At 40.2% G+C, this 18,384-nt stretch overlaps 1 protein-coding gene across 2 annotated transcripts in view; it reads left to right on the top strand.

Annotated features, from left to right (window-relative positions):
- Positions 1 to 18,384, top strand: part of Nfkb1 (nuclear factor kappa B subunit 1) — a 116,808-nt gene that overhangs the window by 52,600 nt on the left and 45,824 nt on the right. For both annotated transcript variants that reach the window (XM_005325744.4, XM_005325745.4), the window contains exon 6: positions 14,188 to 14,336. In XM_005325744.4, the coding sequence (XP_005325801.2) occupies positions 14,188 to 14,336 (149 nt within the window). The remainder of the gene's footprint in view (positions 1 to 14,187; positions 14,337 to 18,384) is intronic.

The raw sequence follows: 18,384 nt of genomic DNA, 5'->3' as shown, positions 1-18,384 counted from the left end.
AAAAAAAAAAAAAAAGAAAGAAACAATGGGAAAAAGAAGAAAGGAAGGAAAAGAAAAATACTGTGTTGAGGGTCAGGGATTTAGCCCAGTAGCTTGCCTAGTGCACTGGAGGCCCTCAGTTTCATCCCCAGCATCCCACCACCACCACCACATACAAAGTATTAAGAGACTTAAAAAACAGTTTAAAAGAATGGTAGAGATTTATACATTTATATTAGCAATTTCTGTTTTCAAAAAACAAATGTCAGAGTCCTAAAATATTTATTTTGGAGTTATTTCAATCACACCTAACATGTGTTTCAGTCCCTCTAATTATTTTTAAGTTATTCAAAAGGAATTTTTAAAACTTTTTTGATTAAAATTTGTTATTTTGTTGGCTTGCCTGACCCCCACCTCCCTGCCAACTTGTATAACTGAAGCATTTCTGACATATTTCCAGAACAGACAGTTCTTTATTATCAGCATTTAATGACCCAGGGCAGGGCACTCTTTGGATTTGTTGAAAATAAACACTTTGGGTACTCAGTTTCAGCTTTAATGACAAAAGTTGAAATCTTTGCCTAACATAAAGGTTTTTCTTTGTCTCTAAATTTTGATTTTCCATGCTACCAGAGGCCCCATTACAACAGGTAATTTGAGTGTTGACTGTATGTTTTCTCAGTTTGTAATTGTGGTAAAATGTATTTAAAATGTTCTCAATTTTTCAATTAAGTTGATCTATAAGGTTTTTCCATCTCTGAAATTCTATGGTGTTAAACTCTTTCCTTCCTTCCTCCTTCCTTCCTCCTTCCTTCCTTCTTCCCTCCTTCCTCTTTCTTTTTCTGCAGTTTGAAATTGTGATCTTTGGGTATTGTCTTTTGTGTGTCTTATATATATGACTAGGAATCATAGAATTTTAGAGCTGGAAAATATGTCATTCTAAAAAAAAAAAAAAAAAAGTTAAGAGGTCCAGATGGCTTTGTATGGTGGCACATGCCTGTAATCCCTTGAGGCTTGTAATGCTCTTGAGGCTGAGGCAGGAGGATTGCAAGTTTGAGGTCCCCTTCAAAAACCCTGTCTCAATACAAATTTTTTCAAAGGGTTAAGGATGTAGCTCAGTTGTAGAGTACCCATGGGTTCAATTCCCAGTATTGCAAAATTAATTAATTAATTAATTAAAGTAAAATAGAGCTTTGGATATGTTTAGTGGTAGAGTGCTTGCCTAGCATGTGCATGATCCTGACTTTAATCCACAGCAACACACACACACACACACACACACACACACACACACAAAATGCCCAAAGTGGCAAGGTGACTTACGCAAAATCATAGTAATAACTGGTGACTAGGACCCTGGCCTCCTACTACAGCACTGAAAATTAACCCAAGTATTCTTACCTTAAAAAAAAAAAAAAAAAAACAACTGCAGATTCAACCAGGCCTCTAAGTGAACAAGAAGTTAGAATATTTTTGACAAAGTTAAGCATGTCATGCCATCTTCAGGAAATGATTTGCTAACTCTAATGTATTTAGTAGAAAGGGGAACATTCTCCCATTATACCATATGGAAATTTTGGACATTCTCAAATTTGAGAATTTTGAGGCAGATAGATTAAACCCAACTTATTCAGACTCTTCATCAACATCCAAAATGCTTTCTCCAAACCTGGAATCAGACTTGAAAAAAAGTACAACTTGAGGTAGTGAAAAGTTTCCTGATTTTTCACTTCTAGATATTTTCAAATGACTCAGAAGCATAAACTGACGCTGTAGGGCTGGGACTCTTTGCCAGTGGGAGAGTGACAGCGTGTCTTGGGGACGCTGATGGGAAGCCTGCCTGTGGCTGTCCTGGCACCGTTCGCTGGCAGTGACATGTGAGGTGCATGTCCAGATGACACGGACACGGGGCCTGCAGCCCAGGCTGGGCTTCTCCTCCCACCCCCGTCTCAATTCTGCTTCATCTAGCTCCGACTCTGACTCTTCATGATCATTTTCCACCCGTCCTGCCACCTTGGCCAAGCCCCAGCACAGTTAGGAAATTGTGCTTCAGGGTTGAATTCTACCTGAGAGTTAAACTTAGGAAAATTAAAGATGTTTTAGCATTCCTGCTGCCAGCCTCTCTGGAAATGAAAGTTGTTATTTCTAAGTGGAAAAGGCTAAGAGAGTACAAGGGCTTCAAAAAATAATCCTCTTGGAAATGGCTGTGCCAAGGTTAGGTGTTCCCAAGTTGGATATCAAGCCAGTGAGTCAGTAAAACTTCACAAGTTAATTGGCTTCATTTACTCACCTTTGCTGGGACTTTTCAGAAAGTCCTTAGGGATTCCTAGAGTCAGATGATTGAGATGAACCCCTCAGGACAGGAACGCTTCAACAGTCCTTAAAGGAAAATGGCTTGGTGGCCCTGCTATTGGCATCCTTTCCTAATGCTGCTCGGGGCAGTTGACCACGTTTTGGCTCCCTCCTTCTTCAGTGTAACCTGGAGCCAGTGATTAGTTCTATATACAGATATTGATTCAGCAGCTTCTAGTTCTGTGCAGAGGATTGGGGAAATACAATTAATGTCTCTGTCCTCAGTGATCAATCAGTTGAACTGAAGCCCTAAGAGAGGCCCTTAAATAGCTGAAATACAGTGATATCTTCTTTGTTGTACTCAGCCTTGTATAACCAGTAGTTTCTGCATGGGACCTGATGAGTAAAATATTTTTTTGAGTAAAAGAATAAATGATCTAATAGCTTCAAGCAAAGATAAATTTCTGAGAATTAGCTAGCTCATTATAGAAGATTTGAGGGAATCAAGCATGTGTGCTGGATCTTGAAGAGAAAAGTAGATGTTTGAAAGCAAAGATCTATCTAGAGAAAATCGCACAAGCAGAAAAATCAGTAACAAAGCCTCAAAAATAGAAATCTCTGAGCTCAAATAGGGACTAGTGAGAGATTCTGTTGAAATGAAGAATACGTGAGAGGACAGGTGGTAATAAGGCCAGAAAGATATAACAGGACAGATCATGCAAGAATATAGACTAACCTTTTTGTGAAAATGGGGCAATAGAAGTTTTAATATATATCATAATCAGCAGTGTGCTTCAGGAATATAAATCTCATAGTTTGAAAGGGAAAAGCCCAGGGACACCAGTTAGAAGAATTGCAGTGATTTAGCGTAAGTTAAACTTAGAGTTCAAGCTAAAATGTATAACCTATGGCAATGAAAATAAAGAGACAAATGCAGAGATTTGGGAGGTACCGCTTGGTTAAAATGTAGCCATTGATTACAGAAGCTAAGAAGCAGAGCAATTCAAGATGATAGGAGGGTTTCCATGCAGTTGCTTAGAAGATGGTAGTGCTATTTAACAGAGGTGGAATGGGTTTGAGAAGGAAGGTGCTCAGTCCAGCCTTGGGCACAGAGTTGTAAAAGTGGTATAGATAATAAGATGTTCTGAGAGCTGATGAAATGTCAAATATGATTAAAAGAATAGTGAGAACATGAGACTTAAATTTAGTTATCATCCACATGGAGTAGACAGTTAAGTCCAGAGTGGGTAAGTGTCAAAGGTGTCATGGTAAATATTAGAAATGGACCAATGAGCAATCTCTGGAGAGACTTTGCCTTGGGAAGGAAAAGAGTGCCTTAGTCAAAGCAGCCAGTAATGTGTGTGTGTGTGGGGGGGGTCTGAGAGGGAATGGTAACACATCCCATGCTTCAGAGATGCCAAGTGGGGTGAAAAAATAAGAAGTGACTAGTAGGTTTGGAAACTTGAAGTCAGTCATGACCTTTAAGCACTTTTTTTTTTTTTTAAGAATAGGGGAATTAGTTAATTTACGAAAGGCTGCAAATGAAGTAGATGATTCCACTTTGGTAATTAGAGACTTTCTTGCATTCTTGGGAGGGAGAGAGAGAATGCTGTTCCAGCAGATATGAGCAGAATCTTTTCTCATTTCTCATTGGATCCGGGAAACATCAAATGAAAGAACAGGTCTTCATTTCTTGGTTAGTGGCTAGCTCCATAGGTTTCAATAAATGCTAAGCTTGAAAGTCATCCCCTTATCAAGAAAGGGTTGTTTTTAGAATAAGAAAGGGCAGTGTGCTTGTCTGGAAATTGAGGTAAAGAATGGACCCCTCAGAGAGGAAGGAGGGAGCTGGTGATTCAAAGTCTGGAATGAGCAGTGGAGTACTTATTCCTGGAAAAGAGAACAGACTTGCGTTTCTCTGAATTAGGAGGGATATGTGAAATAGCAGGGTGTTTTGAGCCTCAGTAACAGTAAGGAGAAGGGAGGTTAAAGGAACTCAGGCTTTGTGGGTTCTACCTTCTCATTAAAATCAGAGGATATCTCTACTGTAGATGTCTGTTAAGGCAGGAAAAGAAAAGTAACAATTGCTGTCATTTATTTCATGCCTGCTTTTTATAAAGAACTGTACTAAACACTTGGTCTCCTTAATCCTCATCAAAATTCAGAAATTATGCATTTGTGTTCACATTTCAACAGATGAAAAAAAAAAAACAGGTAGAAAAGGCCAAGTAACTTGCTCAGGGTCACCAAGCTGGTAATGGAAGAGCCAGGATTTAGAGTCAGGTCCATCTGATTCCAAAGCCTGTGCTCTTTATTGAAAGAGAGAGTCCATTGGTTTGAGATCTTGGAAGTGTAGCCCTGCACCACATCATGGTAGGATCTTTTGATAAGATCTATGGTAAGATTCCTATCAGCCACTGATAGGAGGGAGGGACACTCTCCTTTGAAGAGTGAGGGATGTGAAATTGGATGGACCAGAATTGTGAATCCTGGATACCTGAGACAGGCGTAGAGGAAATGTGTGAGGCTAGTGCTGAGCCTCACCAGTACAAGGGAGAATACCGCATGGGCAGCAGCAGTCAGGGTGGCAAGAGGGATGTACGAGGGATGTCTGAGATCTAAGAGGAGAGCTGCTCCCTTGATATTCCAAGGATGATGAGGTAAAAGTCACTTTCCCTTCACTGCCCCACAGATGCTGGAACTCCTGTCTCTTCAAGGTTACATTCCTCTTACCCATAGGTCATGGCAGCTACCAGAGTCCCTAGCTAGACATCCTTCCACCAGCATAGGCCAGTGTTCTGCTCTGGTGCAGGGTGGTTACAGTGTATTTTAAATCACCTGTTGAGAGGCTACTTTAGGTCTAGCCTTCTTTTTAAAGACAAGATAATAAAAGAAAGAATATAGTCTCCTTAATTTTTTTTCCTAACACAACTCTATATTTCAGTAAACTGCCTTCACTAAATAACTTTTTAAAAATATTTTTCTTTAGTTCTAGGTCGACACATGACTTTATTTTATTTGTTTATTGTTATGTGGTGCTGAGGATGGAACCCAGTGCCTCACATGTGCTAGGTGAGCACTCTACCACTGAGCCACGACCCCAGCCCCTAAATAACTTTTTAATTATGCCTTAATTATGTAATTATGTGCTCGTTGAAGAATTAATTATTGAATGTCCATAATATAAAAAAACCTTACTCCAGGAACTGGGGAATAAGAGGAGAGAGATCAGTGTTTTCTTTCTTGATAGAGCCTGCAATCTGGTGGAGAAGAGAGGCAAAATTAAAACACATGAAATGTGTAGTATATTAAATGGCAATAATGTCCAGGGAAAAATAAAATAGGGAGAGGAATAAGGAATGTGGGGATGGGATGGGTGAGCGTAGGTAGAGGTACAATATCCAACAAAGCCCCCTGAGAATTGGCAGTTATGCAAAGCCTGTAGGTAAGGGATGCACACAGATCCTGGCTAGAGCGTCCTAGGCAGAGGACACATCATGAACAGTAGCTTTCAGGTGGGAGCTCACCTGCTAGTTCAAGAACAGCATGAGTCTGATGTGACCACAGGGAAGTGTGTGAGAAACCAAATCAGAGAGGAAATGAGGGGTCAGATGGCCTCAGGCCTCATTGGCTGTTATAAAGACTCTGGCTCTTAGAATGGAGAGGCATTGGAAAGTTTGTTTCATTTTGTTTTGCTTTTTTACATGGAGATTTTTAATCATGTATACTCAGAAGAATAGAATGAGCTCCCTTGTACCAATCACTCAGCTTCGACAACTTTCATTTTTGGAGAGTTTTGAGCAGAGGAATAACAAGCCTTGGCATGACCTGACTTGGACAGGGTTGCTCAGGCAGATCAGTTGTGGGGAGGCAGAACAGGCTCAGGAGACTTGTTAAGAGCAAAAACCTAGGAGACAGAGGATACTGGCTTGAATCTAAGTGGCAGTGTTATGTGGGAAGTGGTCAGACTTGGGGTATCTTTTGAGGACCTGACTTGATATTGTAGATATTATATCTGATTCTAAAAAGGAATTTGAGAATCCATTAATTAGAGAAAGAAACGGTACCAGAATTCCACTATGTTAAACTTTTTTTTTATCTGCTCAAGAATGCACCCAACTGGCAAAAATTGGTTTATGTAGGAACATTTCTAACACAATTCATCCCAAAATCGCCAACTCTACTTTTTCCATATCCTTTTGCAATCATGGTTAATTGACTGGACAAAGGGTGAGGATTTATTTATAATTTGTTAATGCTTTATTGACACTTTTTGAGGTGCAAGACCCTCAGCAGTTCTGTTAACAATAGTATACTTCTTGTACTTGATTTTCTTAAAGAAGCACGATTTATAAACAAGTGTATCTGATGTCATAAAACTGAAAATTAAGATAAAAACCTAAAAAAGGAAACCCTAGGTTAGCATGAGACACACACAAAAAATTAAACTTTCAGAGCAGAGTTATATGTAGATAGAGATTTTATTCATCTTTTCTGTGTCGTGGATGAGTCCCTCTCGGCCTGTGATGTTGAGATATGGTGGTTTGCTATTTTCCACCCAGCCTAACATCTTGAACCATATGTGCCATTGGTCAATCAAGTAGGGCACTAAGCAAGGTAAAAGAACATCAATAAATTACTGCAAATCCCTGGGCACTACTGGAAAACAGTAAATGGATCAAAGACATTCACAAGACTTCCAGAAGGATTTCCAGGGTCCTCTGTGTCTTGGCTGTCTAACTTAGGGTGATATCTCTTGCTACTCAATCTGTCTAAACTTGTTTTCTTATCTGCAAAATGGGGGTAATAGTGCCAACCATGCCTACCTCACAATTTTGTCAGGAAGCTTAGGAGGCCTTTGCAAAAAGAGAGAATGGAAAAAACCTATACTTCCATGGCACCTACCACATGCCGGTCACTGTGTAGTTCTCACGGCGGCCCTCTGATGTCACGTTATTGGCCCATTTTGTAGACATGGAGCTTGTGGCTCAGGGAAGTTATCTAACTTGTGTAGGGCCACAGATCTGGGAGGGGGGAAAGCTAGGAATTGATCTCAGAACTTGATATCCCCTGCTTTAGAGAGAAGGAAGAGACTAACTTTACTGAGCATCTTCCTATGCCAGTAACGACGTGAGACACAGCTTTGCATGCTGTCATTTAGTGAAATTAATCTGTACTTTCTGGTTGTTCAAGTAATAAATAACAAGGAACCAGTAAGAACTGGATACTTTTCATCCTTGAGAGAAAAGGCAAAATAATTTTCTTTCTTTCCTTTTTCTTCTTCCTCTCTTTTTTCCTTATAACCTGACTTGCAACCTGACAGAAAAGAATAAATGTGTGGTTTCATGTCTGTCACATGATTTTTTTAAAAATATTTATTTTTTTAGGTGTAGATGGACACAACACAACGCCTTTATTTTTATGTGGTGCTGAGGATCGGACCCAGGTCCCACCCGTGCTAGGCGAGCGCTCTACCGCTACCGCTGAGCCACAATCCCAGCCCCACATGATTTTTTTAAATGAAGAAGACATGCAAGGGGACGAGAGAACTTTTCCCACCTTTCACAACTGTCTGCGAGGCCTTTCTCACAGCACACACCAACAATACCAAACAAACAGGTTTTTCAGGAATAACTGTCCTGTACCAACACTGTGGTAGACAAAGTAAAGCTATAAAACCCTGAAGAGTTTGCACATATACCAAAGTGATGGAGTCCAATGGTAGCACAGTGTAATGAAAAATGTGAGTTTTGGAGGTGGACAGATCCAAGCTCAAGAAGCTGCTCAGTCCCCACATGAATAGGAACCATGGCAGTTTACTTCATTTTACTGGGTCTCCTTTCCTTCAGCTGTGGAATGGGGTATCACTGCTGACCCCATCCCAACCCTGGGCTGTTGTGGGGATTGACTGAGTTGACATCTTCCTTCTCCTTTCAAAAACACAGCAAGTTAGCCAGTAAAGATGGAGATGGCCTGAAAATTAACTAACAGGTAAGATAATGACTCTTTCGTAGCTGATGGCATGTGATTTTCCTGTCCTGTCCCCTCTGATCACATTCCCGAAACAGGGACAGTAGCAGGGCCTTAGTGGGCTAAAGTAGTGAGGACAGTGTCACGAAAGATTCAGATTTAGCTCTTCCCTTGGAGGAGTGGATGGTTCTTGGCTGGAAAGAGAAAGGACCCCTGGGTGGTAGAACCACTTGAAGGAACACCATACAGTGGCAGCGAGAAAGTCTGAGGGTCACGGTGTTGGGGGGGGGGCGGCACTCACCTTTGAGCTCTTGCACACACTCTGGGCCCCTACCACCCCTCTTCTTGTTAGACTCCTACTCTTCTTTTAGATCTCAGCCCTGATTTACTCTCTCAGAAAGCTCTGAACTTCCTGACCAGGTCAAAACCCTATTACAGATCTTTTCTTTGATAAGTTCTTCACATTTATGCCTTTATGTGTTTTTGTGTGTGAGATTATTTGATTGGTATCACTCCCACTCTACTTCCTGTAAGAACAGGGTTCAGACCTGTTCTGCACTCACGGCGTGTCCCTTCTTTCCCTGATGCACGACCGTGGGAGGAACATTTCGAAGGGGCTTAATATATGCTCACTGAATAGATAGATGAGTTTTGGTTATCAGTGAAGTCATAGCCCTGCTGAGAGAGAGGATCTATAGTTGGGATTGCTGATCCCATTAGGTGCCAAGCACTGTATTAACAACCCTAAAACAGCAAGCATATTCATGCTTTTCAAGATGGAAAAACTGAAACCCAGAAATGTTAGCCGTCTTTTCCTTCTTCACTGTCATCATCGCCATTATTACTTCACAGGAAAATCTAAGCAGAGAAGAGCAATTTCATGTGTCACATCCTACATTCATGCTGCCTGAGCTTTCTGCCAGTGTGATTTGGCCAAATTGACCCAGAGAGGAAACTGGATATTTCAAATTCTGATTCCCCAAAAATTCTAGACTAGAATGGTGTCGTTGTTCTGATTAGTTATACATGACAGTAGAGTGCAATCCGACCCATCATACATAACTGGAGTACAACGTCTCGTTCTTCTGGTTGTACATGGTGTAGAATCACACTGATTGTGTAATCATATGCACCTAGAGTAATAATTTCCAATTCATTCTAGACAACTTCTTTGAGCCAACTTTGAAGAACCAACCTGCAAGTGCTTCTCCATAGTATGTCAGAATTATTTTGAATGAAAGTAGTTGATTTGTCTACGATCAGTACCAAGACCCTTGGTTCCTAATTCTTTGGGGGGAGAGGTGGGGGAGATTTACTGGGGATTGAATCCAGGGTTACTCTACCTTGAGCCACATCCCCAGCCCTTTTTTAAAATTTCATATTTTATTTTGAGACAGGACCTTCAACTTTATCTTACTTCAGCCTCCTGAGTTGCTGGTTTCTACTTCTTATTTGAAAAGCAGATGTAATCTGCGAGTCCCAAAGCTTCTGGAAGAAAGTCTCAAATGTCATCAAGGAAGCCAAGAAGGCTCCCAACAATGTCAGCTGCTAGTATAAAGACATTGTGATTACTAGAAAATTAACAAAGCCTGGTAACTCAGGACTATAAAAGACTTACCCCAGGAATAGAAGGGGCATGAACTGGTCGTTCATTCCTGCCACCCACTTTTAAACAGGATGTTTTAAAAAGTCGTCTCAGGGCGATTTTGTTATCAAACGATCTGTAGGGGGAAGAGCACATGACAGTCATAAACAAGCTATCAGTTAACACTGTATCCTGCTATTATTTGCTGAGCACTCTTTTAAAAGCTTTGAGTGATTAACATGGGCAGTTCTCACCACAACCCGTTAAGGTACTATGATCCCACTTTATGGATGAGGAAACTGAGCAAGGTCATGCGGCTTGCCTGGCCTGGTGTCCATGTGCTTACAGTGTCCCTGCATACCTGACTGCTCGGTAACTTCACCTTTATCTCCTTGGCTGTATTGGGAAGTTTAATTTATGTTTAAGCCAGTACTGATCAAAAGTCAGTCTTGTACAGACTCTTTCAGGAAAACCTTTCCAACAGATACAGTTGCTCTCTATCAACTTAATTTTCAAAGACGTCACTGTTCCATGAAGTGAAAGGGAAAACATGAAGACAAATTTTCCATAGATCAAATGAATTTCTGAATCAGTTGCAAATAGCTCTCAGTCATGGCATTTTTTAAATTTATTTTTTATTTTTTTTATTGGTTGTTCAAAACATTACAAAGCTCTTGACATATCATATTTCATACTTTAGATTCAAGTGGGTTATGAACTCCCATTTTTACCCCAAATACAGATTGCAGAATCACATCGGTTACACGTCCACATTTTTACATAATGCCATATTAGTAACTGTTGTATTCTGCTACCTTTCCTATCCTCTACTATCCCCCCTCCCCTCCTCTTCCCTCCCATCTTCTCTCTCTACCCCATCTACTGTAATTCATTTCTCTCCTTGTTTTTTTTCCCATTCCCCTCACAACCTCTTATATGTAATTTTGTATAACAATGAGGGTCTCCTTCCATTTCCATGCAATTTCCCTTTTCTCTCCCTTTCCCTCCTACCTCATGTCTCTGTTTAATGTTAATCTTTTCCTCCTGCTCTTCCTCCCTGCTCTGTTCTTAGTTGCTCTCATTATATCAAAGAAGACATTTGGCATTTGTTTTTTAGGGATTGGCTAGCTTCACTTGGCATAATCTGCTCTAGTGCCATCCATTTCCCTGCAAATTCCTTGATTTTGTCATTTTTTTAGTGCTCCGTAATACTCCATTGTGTATAAATGCCACATTTTTTTTTTATCCATTCATCCATTGAAGGGCATCTGGGTTGGTTCCACAGTCTAGCTATTGTGAATTATGCTGCTATGAACATCGATGTGGCAGCATCCCTGTAGCATGCTCTTTTAAGGTCTTCAGGGAATAGTCCGAGAAGGGCAATAGCTGGGTCAAATGGTGGTTCCATTCCCAGCTTTCCCAGGAATCTCCATATTGCTTTCCAAATTGGCCGCACCAATTTGCAGTCCCACCAGCAGTGAACAAGTGTGCCCTTTTCCCCACATCCTCGCCAGCACTTGTTGTTGTTTGACTTCGTAGTGGCTGCCAATCTTACTGGAGTGAGATGGTATCTTAGGGTGGTTTTGATTTGCATTTCTCTGACTGCTAGAGATGGTGAGCATCAGTCATGGCATTTTATGAAGGATGGTCTCCCTGGAGTGAGTTTGCTAAGGTCTTCATGTACCATATAACTTGCAAATAGTATCATTTTTGTCTGTCCTCACACTTCAGCTTTCTTCTTTCAGTTGGTATTTTGGAAAGTCCACAAAGCCCAGGGACCTCCCTGTTGTTGCCCTGTGGTCTGTGTAAAAACCAAACATTGCTCTGCTGAGTTGGACTCTTTCAAATGGATCAAACAGCACATTAGTCACTGGCAAATCTTTCAGATCCTTTACCTCAGAGACTACCCAGTTCCTCATTCTTGCCACCCTCCTGGCATGAAGTCATCGTAAGAAGAAGATGTGAGTGCTTTGTGAACACACCTCCCACCACTTTCCATCAGTGCTAGTGAGTAACTCTGTCGTAGCAGTAACATGGAAGGGTCCAAGTGTCCAGGGCGATCGGGTTAATCCCGGACTTCTCAGGTGGTTTCACCCATTTAAGGTCATTTATCTTTTTATGCAAGTGAAGTTTTTTATCACGCCTCACTCTCCTGCTCTTGTGCTCACTGTCACCTTAGAAGTGAAGTTACTTGGTTTATTTAGTGCTCTTTTATTGTTCATTAATGAAGACTGATTTCAGATGTCATTCCAAGGCCCAGAACTACAGTAATCCAGGGAGTACAGTTAGCCTGGAGCAGGTCGGGCACTCCATATTCCCTGTCCTGCACTCAGAAGCAAAGGCCTCCTGCCTGTTGTAAAACAGGGAAACATGCTCAATCCATAATGAGCTTTATGCGCAGAAGGGTTTTTAAACACTGTGCCTCAGACATTGATTTGTGCTTTGAGGTGGTCAAAATCAAATTTAATCTGAAACCCCCTTTGTAATTAGTCTCTGCAAGGACTGGAAGCCCATCCCCAGCAGGTGGCCTTGGGCCTTGAGAGTGAGGATGTCTTAGTCTGTTTTCTGTTACTATAACTGAATGCTATCGACTAGGTCATTCATATAAAGTCAAGGTTCATCTGACTCATACTTCTCAAGGCTGGGAAGTTCAGGACTGGGCAGCCACATCCTTCTTTCTGGAGGGACTGTCTTCAGAGTCCCAAGATAACACAGGCCATCACATGGTGAGACAGAATGTCCGAACTCAAGCATCTCCTCCTCTTCTTAGAAAGTCCCAGCCCCGTTGGATCGGGGCCCTCATCTTGTGGCTCATTTGACTTTACTCACCTCCCAAAGGCCCCGCCTCCAGTCTGGAGTTGGATTAAATTTCTACCTCCTTAATACTCACAGCGAGCGTTAGATTTCTCCACAAATGGTGGCGTGCGTGTCCCAACCATTGGTAGGTGTTAAAAGAGGGTTCAGAACTAATCTCTGCCACAGCTCAACACTAGAGCTTGGGTAGAGAGGCCCAAAGCACCTAGCAGAGCCACACAGTTACTGGAGGGGAGTCTGCCCTTTGCTCAGGGGACACTATCACTCCTTAGGCATCAGGGGAATAATCCCAGCAATGATCAACTCTGGCAGTCAGAGACTGGACTGGGAAAAAATCCGTACTGGGAACATCCTACAAAAATCCTGCCTCCGTGGAGTATGGATCCAGTTGACAGGGTTTCTAATAGAAGCAGGCTGGTTATAAAGGACTCTCCCTCCTTCCAGGGAGTTTCATTGGCAAGTGTAGGTTCCACTTTAAGTGTATGTCAGAAGGAGTTCCAGAGACACCGTGCATTTCCAAGAATTTGCCTGAATTTACAATTGGGTTCTAACTTAATAGGATTCAGTAGAGTAAAAATGAGGCCACGGGTCTTTTCTGTGGGTCTGATTTCAGTGTTGGGACTTTCTCAAGGAAGGAGTCTGTGGTCTGCTGATAGGCTGGATAAACAACCGGAGGAGAAGGGGTGTCCAAGATCTTTTGCTTTTCCCTTTTTGCTGTCCTCATTTTAAGGATACACAAATTAAAAAGATAAATGACCTTAAATGGAAAAAAATCTGATTTTATAAACTAAGAACTAAACAACTAAACAGGTGTGAAATCTAAGAATTTGCAGTTAGGGAGTGCACTTTTTTTTTTTTTTTTTTTAACTAAGGAAACTTAACAGTGACCTGAGTGTGTGTGTGTGTGTGTGTGTGTGTGTGTGTGTGTGTGTGGTGCATGTTAATTCATTGACAGAACTCATGGCAGTGAGGACTTCTGAATGCTGAGGTGTTCTAACAGATGACTGTCAGCCAGCTCAGTCGGCTTGAGTATTCAAAGCCAACTTTCAGAGCCAGGTCCTTGGCAAGCTCCTGCCTAATCACACCGCAGGGGCGTACAATGCACTATTCTGTCTACCTCCCTTATTCTCCTGGTTTCCATCAATCACCCGTTCCTTTCTCATTGATCATTTACCCAGATTTTGTAACTAGAAATTGTGATGAGGGTTCAGAGAAAAAGCACATTCTCGGTGAGTGGTAAAGGGATGCTTCATGACCACACGGCATCCTCCAGGATGTGCGGAGCCAGCCTGAGCAATGCATACTGTCTTCTTCTCCATGGCCTGCTTCTGGAGTGTGTTCTTCTCAGCACATAAGACAGCTTCCATGAACATTTCAGTTCATTTCCTTCCTTTCATTTATTCATCACATTTCAAAACAGAACTGCAGGCATATGTATGGATATGCATGATTTCGTATTTTACTTCTTCTACTTAACCAGTTTATCATACATTTTTTCATGTGATCTTGCAGTCAGATATGCTAACTTATTAAATGTTTTTCTTACATAGATTTGCAACTATGTGGGACCTGCAAAGGTGATTGTTCAGTTGGTCACAAATGGGAAAAATATCCACCTGCACGCCCACAGCCTGGTGGGAAAACACTGTGAGGATGGAATCTGCACTGTGAATGCCGGACCCAAGGACATGGTGGTCGGGTAAGCGAGGGCATCGATCGGGTGCTGCGGAAGGTGGGAGCAGATAGACTCCAGATGCAGAGATGAGGAATAACAAGCCTTTCTCACTAGGCACCTTTCTAAGACCCTCGGCAGGCCTTAAAAGGGAAGGGGGGGGCATTTGCTCTCAGTTGGACTCCAAGGAGGAGGGTGGCCACAGAGCGGACTTACCTGAGACAGCCCTTGGATCTGTGATCCTAGACTAATTATTTGTAGCACCCTCTTCTGCTCTCCAAGGTGGCCCAGTTTGGATGATAAATTACATGGTTACTTGACTAGAAGGCATTTGTGTCACTTTCAACAATATTTTCCTTCAGAAAAAAAGATCAGGACAAATTTGAAGAACCCTAACGGTAGCAGAAAGCAACACTTTAGAGATAGTTTTTGCATTGTTCTTGATGATGCCTTTAATAAATTTCTAGTGTGAACCTTTGGGGCATGAAGTAGATAAATATGGTTCCGACTCTGTGCTGCTTTAAAAGTGTGCACAGATAAGAAGCCAAGGAATGCAGATTTGTTTGGTCATTCATAGACTTGAAATGTAAATAGAAAGTGACATGTTCATTCAAGGATTGGCCAAATAAACAATTTTTAATGAATGAAGTTTTATAGAAATAATGTAAATCCAAAAGAATCAAGAAAATTTTTAATAAAACATATTATGCTAAAGAATAAATTTTTTCTCATTTTCCTAAAATAGCACACTAAAATAGCACACGACATGGTAATTTAACACATGACATAAACTGATATCTATAGTCAATAATCCCAAAAAATGGTTTTTTTTAATATTTATTTTTAAGTTTTAGGTGGACACAATATCTTTATTTTACATTAATGTGGTGCTGAGGATCGAACCCAGTGCCTTGTGCATGCTAGGCAAGTGCTGTACCACTGAGCCACAACTCCAGCCGCCCCCCTAGAATGGTTATTTTAAGTTCTACTTTTGGATTCGTCAAAAACCAGAGATAAGAAATTTTTAATTAATCTTATTTAATTTTTAAAAATATCTTTCACCATTTTCTAATCCTGGTTTAAATAGTTTAATGCTAAAATTCTAGATAATGTGGGCTATTCACTCAAAAAGAAGGAATTGTTTAACTCATCTATCATTAAGCTGATGATAGCATTTCAGGTTTTAAATTCTGGTCAAGTTTCAGGTTGGTTGTTACCAAGGAGGTTGAGTTGTTATGTTCCCAGGTATTTCTTTGTTTGACTGTGAAAATATTCAAGTGTGAAAAACCTAGAGAGAGAGCTTTCTTTTAAGTTACTAAAACCTGATTCTTTTGATGTTAGAAAAAAAAAAGACTCTAGACTGAAGGAAGAAGCTTAAGTTGATTTGAAAAATTCAAGTATGTTTCATATGAACTTGTTTCAACATCCTCTTGAAAGACTGGCCTGTTTCCTGCCGAATGTCACCTTCGGTTGGAGGTCTGTTCTGGAATACCCCCTCCAAGTTTCTGACTGGCCTAGGAGAGCTTTGAAATGGAGGGTAATTGTTATCACTTTAAACTCATTCATCACTTAGTGTTTCTACAGATTTACTCCAATGGGTTCCTGTTAGTTTGAAGTGTTGATTCTCTTTGGTCTTGTTTAATCTGTGTGCTTATCTTTCTCTTGGAGGAAATTATAGTTAAAGCTCCCTACTAATAATATCTGTTAACGTAAACTTCCAGTACATTGTCTAGTGTTTCTGGAGCTTTGTTTAGCAATCTTTGATGATTTTAGAAGGAACTAATGGGCATATAATAGTACAAGTAAATCCCCTATCTATCTCCAAGTAAGGTGAAAATTTAGTACCTTTATTCCTTCAAAGTGTGGAGGGGAAGGGATAAAGAGGGCTTAGAAGCTGGAAGCATTCATCGTTCATTGACTCATTTATTCATTCATCAAACATTTTGAACATGTTAAACTCCCGAGTTTGAACTCTCTGATGTTGATTTGGTGGTAGCTCTGTGAGATTTTCTCACCCTAGACAATTTCATTGAGGAATTTAATCAAGGAGAAGCCCCCGAGTGCTACATAGACTCAGCGGCCTTTCTTGTTCCGTAGCCTGTGAAGATTGGTACTCCTTTCTCACTTGATTGGTTAGCGGAGAGATTTTTGTCAAAGCACACTGTTTCCTTTATAATTCATTTGTCTTTCTCTCTGTCACTCTCTGTCTCTGTCTCTCGTTTTTAGTTTTCAATATCAGAACTGATTGCTCTTTTGTAGAAAGAAAACCATGCAAGCATTCTGAAAACCAGAATTCTATTTTCAGTTCTATTACTCTATAAACGAGTAAGACGAGGGGCAAGTGGCGTGACATTTTTGGAGACCTTAATCCCTTCCCTTATAAAATGAGTTTGTATTACAGAATCTATCTCCAGGCTCTTTATATCTCCAAACTTCTAGACTGAGCTAACACTAGCTAATATTATGAAATAACATGAGCAAACTTGCCCACATATGTTTTTTGTGGCATGACATTGATTATTATTATAACGTTCTGACTTGCAGGCCAGAATATCAAATGGAAAAATCAGGAAGATAGCCAGAGTTATTCCTTAGACTTGTCAATACTAGAAATAGAATCAAGATAATCTGTTTTCAATAGTACAGATTAGACTAAGAGTATGGGTTCACAAGCAGAACACTGATCTAACACACCAAATAAAGATACATAGGGCTGGGGTTGTGGCTCAGTGGTAGAGTGCTTGCCTAGCATGCAAGAGGCACTGGATTCAATTCCTGGCCCCACATTTAAAAAAATAAAGATATTGTGCCCATCTACATCTAAAACAAATTTTTTAAAAGATACATAATAAATTACATTTAAAAGAAATAGCCTTAGAAATTCCTAAAATCAAATGAATTACCTTTCTCTGGAGTGTTTATCTTCACCTTTCTCTCAGCATAAATTTTCAATAATCTTGGTTTCTGTAGCTTTCAAAACTATTTTATCTTTATTAAATTATTTGTTTTAAATAACTTTTTTTTCTTTTAAAATGTTCCTTATTTTTTCCCACATTTTTTTTACTGGTGCATTTTAGTCGTACATACTGATGGGATTTATTGTTATATATTTGTACAATACATAATGTAACAGTCTAATTTGGCCAGTATCACTCCCCAGCACTTGAAGTCTTAACTATAGGGTTTTTTGCTTTACTGTGAGAGATTTGTCTTTTTTGCTTTTTTAATTCTTTTTTTAGTTATCTTTCATTTTTTTCTTTTTTTTTCTTATTCATTTATTTAGTTAGCTTTTACTATCTTTCTTGAAAAAAAGAGCCTTAGTTTGGTATTTTATTTTGACCTGGAATATCAACAATTTTTCCCATTTTAAAAAGTTTGTTCTTTTTCAATATAATGACAGTAGAGTGTATTTTGACATATTACCCATACCTGGAGTATAACTTATTCTAATAAGGATCCCATTCTTGTGTGCGTATGTGATATGCAGTTTCACTGCATACATACAGTGATGTGTTCATGAATGAACATAGGAAAGTTATGTCAGATTCATTATTCTTTCCTATTCCTGTTCCCCCTCCCTTCCCTTTATTCTCCTTTGTCTAATCCAATGAACTTCTCTTCTTCCCCTCCTCCCCACCTTGTTGTATGTTAGCATTTCATATCAAATAGAACATTCAACCTCTGGGGTTTGGGGAGGGGGGTGATTGGCTGAGTTTGCTTAGCATGATATTCTCTAGCTCCGTCCATTTACCTGCAAATGGCATAATTTTATTATTCTTTAAGGCTGAGTAATATTCTATTGTGTATGTGTATTATATTTTCTTTATCCATTCCTCTGTTGAAAGGCACTAGGTTGGTTTCATAGCTTAGCTGTTGTGAATTGAGCTGTTTTAAACATTGAGGTGGCCATGTTACTCTAGTTTGCTGATTTTAAGTCCTCTGGGTATAGACCAAGTGGAATAACTGCATTAAATGGTTCTATTCCAAGTTTTCTAAATAATCTCCATACTGCTTTCCAGAGTGATCTCAACAGTGTGCAGTTCCACCAGCAATATATGAATGTACCTTTCCCCCA

Source organism: Ictidomys tridecemlineatus, chromosome 9 (genome assembly GCF_052094955.1).
Source record: "Ictidomys tridecemlineatus isolate mIctTri1 chromosome 9, mIctTri1.hap1, whole genome shotgun sequence".
Taxonomy (NCBI): domain Eukaryota; kingdom Metazoa; phylum Chordata; class Mammalia; order Rodentia; family Sciuridae; genus Ictidomys; species Ictidomys tridecemlineatus.
Note: the sequence above shows the minus strand (reverse complement) of the source record. Positions and strands in the feature narration are given on the sequence as shown.